The sequence below is a fragment of the Sinocyclocheilus rhinocerous genome, unplaced genomic scaffold (assembly GCF_001515625.1).
Source record: "Sinocyclocheilus rhinocerous isolate Xijiao unplaced genomic scaffold, SAMN03320098_v1.1 scaffold494, whole genome shotgun sequence".
Taxonomy (NCBI): Eukaryota; Metazoa; Chordata; class Actinopteri; order Cypriniformes; family Cyprinidae; genus Sinocyclocheilus; species Sinocyclocheilus rhinocerous.
This window is the reverse complement of record NW_015628684.1, coordinates 433,811-444,906: the sequence shown is the minus strand read 5'-3', so window position 1 is coordinate 444,906 and position 11,096 is coordinate 433,811. Positions and strand designations below refer to the sequence as shown.

Below are 11,096 nucleotides of genomic sequence, written 5' to 3'. Positions count from 1 at the left end.
CCAATTGCTGGGTTTGTCCCTATTTTACCCAGCACTGGGTTGCATTTAACCCAGCATTTTTTAGAGTGTGGCCTTCAGCACCCATCCACATATCAGCATCCAAAAGATGAGAGGTGGAAAGGAAACAGAATAAAATAAAATGGACTAAAACAATTCACTCAAGGACTGAACATAAAGCATAAAGACAGCAGTGTTCAATGGAATGAAATCTTTTGGCCTGAAACAAATGAATGAACTGACACAAGCTGCACCACATTCTCCAGCTTTTATGAATCAGGGCTAAAACAAAAATAATATTTTGTGCTAGGCTAATGAGTGGATATATTTCAGGGGACATTTGAAGGGTTTGTCTGAATGGAAAGAGCAAAATGAGGGAATGAAACAAGCTTTTCAGTGTAATTGAATAGAGTAGACACATTGTACTTCTCTGTTATAAAGATTCTCACACTGAAGGTCCAGAAGTGAATTATTTACATTGATTAATTAAATAAACAGTGGCTGTATATTGAGCTCTTTTCAGGCTACGTAATCTTTACAGGATGTCCATAGATAGTGTTTAAAAAGCACAGTGTAGCTATATACAGGAAAAGAACATAATGCTGTCAGCTAAACTGTCAGACAGGAAGTGAGGTCAGTTTTGGAAACGTAAACCATCCGATAACATACCACTTAAATGAACAGAGGTAACACTATAAAACTGAGTAATTTCATTTTTGAATATTTCATATTTGAAATAGTTTTTAAAACTAAAATGTCAGAACCAAAGCTTTTGGCATCCATTTTAAAAACACTATTTTTATTTGAAACTAGAAGTAGCATTTAGGAATGATGGTCGCCTTGAAAGAAAGAGGAAGAAACTATCACAAACTATAATGAGAAACAGTGAACTCATATCATACTTCTTTATTATATTCTGAGAAGTGACTAAAAGTGAAACCGTGACATCAGTAGCCTACGTTGGTCCAGCATTTTGTTTTTTTCAGCAGAACAATTAATAAGATGACTGATTAAAACAGAAAGTACATAATGTGTTCTGGCCCAGAGTGTTTTTGCAGCTAGTAGACAATACACATTCCACTGAATCTCTTCTGGCAGTATTGTATGGCTGCAATTGTGTTCACTTCCTGTTGTGGGCAACAGGGTGGCTTGACATAATTTTGCTTGATATATGCAGTGAGTCATTTCTAGTCAACACAGAATTCACCAGCTACAGATTGTGTCCTTTTTGTGAACCTGAATTTTATAGTATGTGTGATTGATTCATGTGCTGAAATTAAATATGAAAAAACGATTGACCTTTTACGGTAATAATCAGATGAAACCCTTAAAGAACGTGATACATACAAACGTAGCCTACTGATGTGCAAGTCACCAATGTATTGGCACAGGCAGTATTAGTAGTGGGAGACAGATGATTATATGACATGAGAAAACTTTGAAATCTGGTTTGATGGTTTTAGAGTGGTTTAGGGGCACTTGTTAGCTGGCCAGGCTGGGAGACCACCAGGCCTACCATCTAAACCCCAGCCTATAACCCTTCTAAGACATGCAAACCACAGATTCATAAGCAATAATACTGCATAATGTCTTCATTTAATCAGTTAACTTAGGTTATTACGCAATAAGTGATGATCTGGCACTGTGGCTAAATGCAAATAATAACCATGTTGCTAAATTACAGTGCCTGACGACACCGCTATTATATTTAGCTACATAGACACTGAATAATTCTCAACGGAATACAAAATGGCAGTGACTATAAATTCCAGATTTTACCTGTTGGTCAGAACTATTTATGGTTGGTCATAAATTGATTAGATTTGATTCCTCAAATTTATCCTGTGATGTTGTGTTAAATGTTACTCTCCAAAAATACATCAAAGTATAAGTATTATACACACAGGTGTTATGCGATATGGTTTCGTTTTTCTTTAAGAGCACAACACGCAGATGATCCCTTGTGCGCGACAGAAGTATCTGCACAATGATCAGCGCGAGATCAAATACCAAATAAGACCTAAAATCCGAAACACCTAAAACCGTGGAGGAAAAACATTAGGATAAGAGACTATTGCATGTATTATTAATTTAACAAAAAAGTGATACAATGCATTGCAGAGGGAAGACAAAGAAATGGATGTGGGAATAGGCGTGACAGTGTGCTTGCATTAATTTGCTCAATGTAAATGCATCGCATTTACAGCAAATTGGTTTGAGTGTCCATCAGTGTACGTGTAAACATGAGTTCTGGTGTAAGTATATGAACATGTCTTTTGATTGCATGCTTATTTATGCGCTTATGCTCAAATTTCCAGATATTTCGGTAACTAACCGGTTAGATTTTGTTTGACAGCCATAAACGGTGTTGCAGAGGTCGTATCATGATGATGTGTTTGGTGAAAACATTAATTGTATATTCGCATATTAAATGCAAAGGGTTTTATTTTCTCAATCCATCGCTGGCAATGACAGGCTTGGTTACCGTTGCCTAGTAACGAAGCGACGAGCCCTTAGTGGATGTGGGCTTCATCGAATCTTGTTCATTCACCATTAAAAGCCATTTGTTGTTATATAAGTGTGTATTGTGTACGTTATAAGAACAACTAATTATCTAAACTGTTTTGCCTTTGTGATAGATGCAGGAACATGAACAAAGGGCGAGACTTCAGCACTTCCTGTCAGAGCTTGCAATACTGGGTTCTTTACAGGTGGACTTTTCCTAAAGCAATACTTTTTACAGTTTCATATTTAATTAAACCTGCACGACTTTCTGAGGTAATTAAAGCTCATGCCGCTGTTTTTGCTGTGTTTTATGTCTGTCTGTAGGGCTTCCATTATTTTCAGCCCTGGCTAAGAGGGAGAGAGGAACTTCTGCTGACTGTGGTCAATGATGACTTGGTGGGGTCTTTGTTTCTCTGTTTGTCCCTTTTTGTTTACTCTCTCATACTTTTCTATATTAAAAATGTGTTTGAGAAGATGTTTGGAGATGTTAAGTCATACAGTGCAGCTTCAAACATACACGTTTATCTCTGGAAACATTAAACATAGTTCATCTCAAGCTCAAGTGCTGCTGCATCAGTGACAGTTGTATCTTATGGCAACGTGACTCTTTGCTCACAGAGATGGCGTTCTCCTGGGTTCGCCGTGTCTGTGGCCTCCACCTTTACCAGCTCAACCTGCAGTAGCAGTTACAGTCTGGACAGCGACTATGCCAGCTCTCCTTTAGCAGGAGAAGGGCCACCTCCACAGTACAAACCAGAGACACCAGACGCCACACAGCAACAAACTCCCAGCAGGTGGAGGAAAAATATCCTTGGACTGTAGCAATTATAAACTAAGTGCTGTATATCAATTATTTTCATTACTCACTCACAGGAATATTGATTCTCATCTTCTCCCAGCCTCACCCAGTGAGAGAGAGATCGCTGTTCCTGTGAGTATCATTGCCAATGTCAAATTCACATATGTGACCTTGGAGCACAAAACCAATCGCTGGGGTATATTTGTAGCAATAGCCAAAAAAACATTGTATGGGTCAAAATTATTGATTTTTCTTTTATGCCAAAAATCATTAGGATATTACGTAAAGATCATGTTCCATGAAGATATTTTGTAAATTTCCTACTGTAAATATATTAAAACTTAATTTTTGATTAGTAATATGCATTGCTAAGAACTTCATTTGGACAACTTTAAAGGCGATTTTCTCAATATTTTGATTGTTTTGCACCCTCAGATTCCAGATTTTCAAATAGTTGTATCTCGGCCAAATATTGTCCTATCCTAACAAACCATACATCAATGGAAAGCTTATTTATTTAGCTTATCAGCTTTCAGATGATGTATAAATCTAAAATTTGAAAAATTGACCCTTATGACTGGTTTTGTGGCCCGTGGTCACATATTAAGAACATTACTAATCTTAAAATACACTGGCAATTCATTTAGGTTTGAAAAAATAATCACTACTGTTCAAAAGTTTAGGGTCTGTAAGCTTTTTTTATGATTTTGAAAGAAATCTCTTTTGCTCACCTAGGCTGCATTTATTTGATCAAAAATAATCTATTTGAGTATTTGTTAAATATAAAAACAAAATATATATTGTGTGTTTGAGTGGTCCAGACGCTACAATAATTATGATTTTTTTTTACTTAACCCAAATGTTTGAACAGTAGTGCACATAATTAAAGAGATTAAAGATGAAATACAATTAAGTTGCATAATGCACTCTTGCTATATAATAAAATGTTGTATATACAATCGTTTACCTTTAACTTTTAGGTTTTCTGTAAGTTATCAAGATGAAATTTCTGATTGTCTTGCAGTGGTCAAGGCTCTCAAAAGATTTGTTTTCATTGCAGGAAATGAACTGCACCCTGTTCCTGTTAGCCGGCTATGCCAAGTATGGGCAACCTTATGTCTGGATTCGATCCAATCATGAGCGCCTAGTAAACGTCGGAGGAACTGATACGCTAGTCAAAGATACACCAATGAAGCTGAAGTCCATCACAGACTGGGTTTCAACATCCCAAGGTTTTAATATCTTTAAACTTCTTTATTTCACCATCTTCAACTTTTATTGGCCATTTTTTCACAATTTTATTATATACAATATTTCTTTATGTTCCTGGATCAAAGTTTGGAAACTTTTACTATTTTTTTTAAACAAGGTTAAAGATTATGTAGTAGTAGTATATATTTATTTAATGCCATGTCAGCATCTTAGGCTATTTTCATGGCAAAAACAATAAAAAAAATACAAGTATAACAAATACAATAAAAACCAGCTAACAAACAAACACAAGTTATATCACACAAGATTTTTTACATTAACATATGATAATTTTTTTTTTAACTTTTTCTGGCAAAGGTGAGTTCACTTCATAAAAGAGTTTTCTACATACATTAAAAGTTGGACAGTCCAATAAAATATGTTTGACAGACGGGAATATTGCGAAACATGCTAAATATTATGTATAAATATACATACAACTTGCTTTAGTGGTTGTATATCCATATATTGCTGTGTTACCATAAAGCATATCAATCCCCAAGTCCACCAGAAGGATAGTAATCAAACATCTGTACTTTTCATTTTACAAGGGTCTTACATAACACACAAAACTTTCATCTACCCTGTAGGAACTCATGTATGGGATGTAGTGAGTGAGTTGGTGGGACTGTGCACCATGCCGCCTCCCGACAACCCCTTCTCTTTGGACATGCGCTACCTCCAAACCCTGTCCCTCCCAGAGCGCTTCCTGGTCACTGGGGCCCTCCTGAATTTCCTGGAGATGATTGTGGTTCAGGGAAGCCGAGAGGAACCGCATCCTTGCAATTTATAACTACATATAACTGCAGTGCAAAGATGCTGCTTTTTCAAGGACGCTCTATATAAGCATACCTTTGAATAAGTCAGCATTCTGACGTCATTAGCTGTTGCCTGGAGACAGTGACTTATTGGGCTTTTTTCTTCTCAAAGAAAAATGGGCTGATGTAGTAAAACAAGTTGCATTTACATTAAAAACAACCAGGCCACTTAAAAATGCTTCCTTGCAATTTATAACTACATATAACTGCAGTGCAAAGATGCTGCTTTTTCAAGGACGCTCTATATAAGCATACCTTTGAATAAGTCAGCATTCTGACGTCATTTTGAGCCATTATGGCCTCAAAAACTGCTGGAATGCAGGTGCATAGAAAGAATAATCTCATTTTAAAAGCACATAGCAATACTGCTAATCTTCATTATCAGTTTGGAATTAGAACCTACGCTTTAAGTTCAAAGCTGAATAAAAATGGCAAACTGAGGTAGAACCAGGCAAAGCAGGATATGATATGGATATGAAAGACAACCAGAAACAAGAATCTCAGTACCAAAACGCCAAATTACAACCAGCCCTGATTGTCAAGCCAGTATATAATTATGCAGTACATAATGCACCATGCATGATGGTCACATTGATGGTGTAATTATAATTCAGTCATTGGTAATAATGTGTGGAGGTTTTGGCCATATAAAAATTTTAAAAAAAAAAGAGCATGTGAAAGCATACGGTAGTTTAGAATAAAACTGATTGTCTTTAAAACCCCGCATCCTTGCAATTTATAACTACATATAACTGCAGTGCAAAGATGCTGCTTTTTCAAGGACGCTCTATATAAGCATACCTTTGAATAAGTCGGGGGGGGGGGGGGTGCATGAGCCATTATGGCCTCAAAAACTGCTGGAATGCAGGTGCATAGAAAGAATAATCTCATTTTAAAAGCACATAGCAATACTGCTAATCTTCATTATCAGTTTGGAATTAGAACCTACGCTTTAAGTTCAAAGCTGAATAAAAATGGCAAACTGAGGTAGAACCAGGCAAAGCAGGATATGATATGGATATGAAAGACAACCAGAAACAAGAATCTCAGTACCAAAATTGACTTGCATTACATACAAGATACTCATTTGATCAGTTCATGCATTCCTTGGGAATCAAACCCATGACCTTGGTATTGCTAGCATCTTTTGTTTAAGCTACAAGAGTACAGCACTCATCTGTCTCCACTTTGTTCTGCTTTAACTCACCTTTTCCCAAACTAGCTGGCAATGTTGAGCCTATGGATGCAGTGGGCGTACCAGAAATCTCTGGCTCTTTAGTGATCCCTTCCCCTTGCGGCAACGTGGCACATCCCCCCTGCCAGTCATTTAGCGCTCTCTGAAACGACATTGCCAGGCAGGCGGTCATGTCCTTTGCCCTTTCTGCCCTACTGCACCAGAACACTCTGCATTGCAGCTGCTGACCGGGCTGCCTGCAGATGTACAGAAACACATTGGGTCTGGCCGTGTGCGAGGCGCAGTACGCGATATCCTGCAAGTAGGTCTTGGTGAGCTGCCTTCCGGTGCTCAGTTCTTTAACTTCGACGTATCGGGGTCGCACTACTAGGGCGTGATCTTTAGAAAGCTTCCCAGGGGCTCCATCCAGGAGTCGATCGATGGCATCCTCCGCCTGCTCCAAGTCCAGGGAGAAGATCTTCTTGGTGCCAAGGTAGTGCACCTTGAAGAGGGGATCGCCGTGAGACAGGCTCTCTGTTCGGTCGCGACGGAATCGCCGACGCAGAGCCGCCGGAGAGTTCTTTAGAGTTTGCATCAGATGGAAGGAGGCCAGGGCCATCGTGGGAGAAGATAGAAGCGGAGACACTTTTTTGGAGTCACAGGGATACTTCTCCTGCTTATCCAGTAAGCCTCCCAGTGTGGTGCAACTCAGTATAGCCTTGAGATCTGAAACAAAGAACAAGAGAAAGATGTTTTCATGCTTTTTACCCCAAAGAGATATTTACATGTGTGGTCCAAGTGTTACTTTTCTTAACCATGTTTTTCACCTCATATTTAGCCACACACTACCTTAATGTTTAAGCATAAAATGACCCAGAACATTGTTCTTATGTGGCAATCTGACTGCAACTGTCTGTCAGCTCTTCATGGAAAAATGGCTACAAATAAACCCACACCCAAGATCTCAGGCTAGGATGGCTTTCAGTCAAGCATTAACACACTTATGCATTGTCTCCTCCTGCATGCAGCACAGGAGCTTCAAATATGAAGCATTCGTGTCTAGCAAGAGTGGAAGAACGTCTGTCGTCTGTGAGTCATCTGAGACACTGCTGGAAAAAGGACGATAACAACACCCATTTCAAACATGTATTTGAACCAACCCGTGTTAACATGCCCTTGAGGGCCTCATTAGGTCAAGTCTAAATGCACAGAGGGGTGTTGTAGTTCTGCCTTGCAGAAGTTATGTAACACTGGCAGCTAGTTTTTCTTTTGTCTCGTGTTCCCAAAAACATCTCACCTTTATTCCCACATTGTGCTGGCCATGTGGCCCATACCATTGTGCTGCATTTTATTTTTTCCGCTCTCTTTTTTTTCTGGCCCATTATTTCAGCATCCTCAGATGCTTCTGATGTTGGTCACCACTCAGACCTCCAACTATTTTTAGCCCCAATGCCTATTGTGGAGGAGAAACTTTCTACAGGAAACAGCTTTAGACGACATCCCGCCACCTTCAAAATATTTCTTGTCCCAAAGACAATGGTGTGTAATAGCGTGTGTCAGGTGAGAAATGCAAACACGAAATAAAATAGACTGATCTGATCTACTGGCAACAAGCAGACAAACACACACAAGCACATCTGTAAGGAAATTACCATTCCTTTGTGAACATCTGAACCACAATGTGCTTTGTGAACTATCTCAGAAATAGCAGATTTTTAAACCCAAAATTTGTCCAATGTGTTTTATGTTGCCACATTTGCTGTAGAAAGAGACACTTAGATAAACCCACAATAAGAACATTCATAGTCAAACAGCTGCGTAAATGTAAAGTAATCCTGATGGTTATCTCATAGTCGCAGACTAATAATAAATACAAGTTTTTTTTTAATGTTGCAGTTAACAAAGCAAAAAAACTGCTTTAACTGAAAGTCCATCTTTAACTTTACTCAGCAGGGCCCGGTTTTTCAAAAGGTTTAATCCAGATTTTTTGGATCAAAGTGATCCAAATCCTACAAAAAAGTTCTAAAAAAAACCCAAACTAAAGGTTTGATCCGGATCAAAACCAAGATTGGATTACGTGATCTAATCCGATTATGTAATCCGATTTTTCTTTTGAAAAACACATTTTCAAGATTTGATCCAATCCGTTATCCAAAATCCTAGTGGATTACTTTTGAAAAACCGGGCCCAGAGGTCCTTACATGGTCATCTGCAACTCTTCAAGAGTTAATTATTACAAACCAGTGCAATTACTTCATAGTGGTTGACTGATATTACTTTTTTTAGTAACTAATGCCAATAGTGATACTGCTTACTTAAATCAGTCTAAAACAAGCTTAAACCAGCCTAAAAATGCCTGCTTTTCTTCTACCTTGGTTTTACTGGGGCTCTAGTCAGGTAAAACTGTTAAATACAAATAGCACTAAATGACATTAACATGAAATAAACACTTATTTTACTCAATAGTTCTTAAATTGACTAATGAGCCTAGCAGACATCCATCACTAGTTCACAGTCCATTAGCAAAGTCATATACACAACTATAAAATATTCCAGCAAAAAAAAAAAAAAGTAGCCACGTTTCAATTAATCAGGTTGAAAGACAATCTTAAACTTGTACAGCTTAATTAATAAGGCCCACAGAACAAATAAATATTTTCGCGACTACTTCCTTTCCAAATCCAAGATTTGTCAGTGAAAGACTCTCACCTTTCATGCAATCTTCGCTTTTGGTCCGGCACAGGTAAATCATGCGTCCTCCACAAACAGCTGAATGGAAAGTAGACGTCCAAACCGTCGTAGCTTTTGTCACCTCCTAAAACTTTTCTCTCCTAAATCGGCAAAGGCGCTTCACTATACACTGAGACGAACGCGCTGTGTCTCAATGTCGGGAGTGGGTATGGTTCGAGACAATCGCATGTTCTCCTCGGCGTGGGCAGCGCGGCTCTGCTTACCTCACTGTATACGCTCTGACAAACCCAATGAGTCAGACGCGCGTCTGCGGCGCTGTATTTGAGCGGCGTGGGCACGCCTCCGCGGGGAGCTGTGTGAGACAACCATGAGGACACGGCGTTAACGAGCGCTGGAAGTGTATGAGGAGCGTGTGGGCAAAGTTCAGCCCTCAAGAAAGCGTCAGCGATGTACCCAAAATAAGATTCACCAGGGACAAAGACGATGTATCTTTGCGCACGGTCGGCGGAGAGAAAAAGTAAATGCCACTGGTTGTCAAGTGGATATGTAAATGCACACGTACAGATAGCATCGAATGATGACGAGCTTGATGTAGGTACAGACTGATAAGGAAACAAAACACCTGCATGTGTTTGTTACTGTATTTAGTAATTGTTTGCACGTTCACTACGACTGGTGTATGCTTACCTGCACGTACAGGTGATACAATGTGATCAAATATAAATGAATGACAAAAACATTCATAAAGTATGAAACTATAATTTACCATTTGATCATTTCATCATGTTAAATGAATTGGTATCATCAGTAGGCTCTGTTGTTAATTAAATGTATAACATTAATACAAGCTTTTCATCCCGTATGTTTAAAAAAAACTAGATGTATCATGGCTGACCCCATTCGGATGTAACACTTTCTAATGTACTTCTACTGGACCTAACAAAGATCGCACAAAATGTGACGGTATAAACTGTGAGAGTGACTAACGTGGGTTTATCAAATTAATTTATCAAATTAACACCAATGCATAGCAAACAACCTTCAAAGAGTTAGTGGAGTGAGCAATCTAATGGTTAATACCCTGGGCTATTAATGCCAAAGTTGCTTGTTGACTCCCATATGGAGGTGATGCATCACTTGGAGAATTGAATAAGGCATCCTATCTATTGCCATTGTGCCAGAGCAAAGCACTTAACCTCAGTAAGGGCTGAAGAGACCAACTGTTTCCTAGTGAACGATACAGTATGTCCCACATCTTTCCCAGTTGCTGATGCCCAGGCCCGGATTGGCCATCGGGAGAACCGGGAGAATTCACGGTGGCCTGGCGGCTGATTTAGCCCGCTGCCCTGCTTTTTTTTTTTTTTTAGTTATTATTATTCTTATTCTTATTATTTTATATTTATGCCTTCTCGATGTACCAACGTGATCATTTCCGATTTTTTTCATTCGATAATAAATCGATAATAAATCATAAATCGCACAGCCTAATAATTCAATAGTGTATTAGACTTTTTCAACAAATATATTGTACTAATTTTGACATTTAGGCACTTTAGAAATAGTTTTAATACCAGTCAAAATGTTTTGATCAGTAAGATTTTTAATGTTTTTTAAAGAAGTCTCTTCTGCTCACCACGCCTGCATTTATTATACAGCAAAAACAGTAATATTGTGAAATATTTTTATTAAAATGTAATTTATTCCTGTGATTTCAAAGCTGAATTTTCAGCATAATTATTCCAGTCTTCAGTGTCACATGATCCTTCAGAAATCATTCTAATATGCTGATTTGCTGCTCAAAAAACATTTATTATTATTATTATTATTATGATTATGTTGAAAACAGATTCGATTTTTTTTT

General features: G+C 38.3%; 2 protein-coding genes across 2 annotated transcripts; one reads left to right on the top strand and one right to left on the bottom strand.

Annotated features, from left to right (window-relative positions):
• Positions 1 to 2,074: 2,074 nt before the first annotated feature.
• Positions 2,075 to 5,345, top strand: LOC107738067 (uncharacterized). The gene is made up of 7 exons (XM_016549745.1): positions 2,075 to 2,252; positions 2,637 to 2,708; positions 2,827 to 2,898; positions 3,121 to 3,296; positions 3,376 to 3,433; positions 4,362 to 4,533; positions 5,143 to 5,345. The coding sequence occupies exons 1-7, from the start codon at positions 2,241 to 2,243 to the stop codon at positions 5,343 to 5,345; spliced, it is 765 nt and encodes a 254-aa protein (XP_016405231.1). The 5' UTR covers positions 2,075 to 2,240.
• A 1,176-nt stretch (positions 5,346 to 6,521) lies between these two features.
• On the bottom strand, positions 6,522 to 9,921 carry LOC107738066 (uncharacterized). Its single transcript, XM_016549744.1, has 2 exons — positions 9,254 to 9,921; positions 6,522 to 7,270 (listed from the first exon to the last, which is right to left on the bottom strand). Exons 1-2 carry the CDS (start codon positions 9,294 to 9,296, stop codon positions 6,522 to 6,524), a joined length of 792 nt encoding a protein of 263 aa, XP_016405230.1. The 5' UTR covers positions 9,297 to 9,921.
• Between the last annotated feature and the right edge of the window lie 1,175 nt (positions 9,922 to 11,096).

Bases quoted from the DNA above. Each gene is read 5' to 3' on its own strand.
- LOC107738067 (XM_016549745.1), top strand. The intron at 2,899-3,120 runs GTGGGGTCTTTG...CTTTGCTCACAG, and splicing joins CTGTGGTCAATGATGACTTG to AGATGGCGTTCTCCTGGGTT. The intron at 3,434-4,361 runs GTGAGTATCATT...TTTTCATTGCAG, and splicing joins AGAGAGAGATCGCTGTTCCT to GAAATGAACTGCACCCTGTT.
- LOC107738066 (XM_016549744.1), bottom strand. From the start codon at position 9,296: ATGATTTACCTGTGCCGGACCAAAAGCGAAGATTGCATGAAAG. The intron at 7,271-9,253 runs GTGAGAGTCTTT...TCTTTGTTTCAG, and splicing joins AAGCGAAGATTGCATGAAAG to ATCTCAAGGCTATACTGAGT.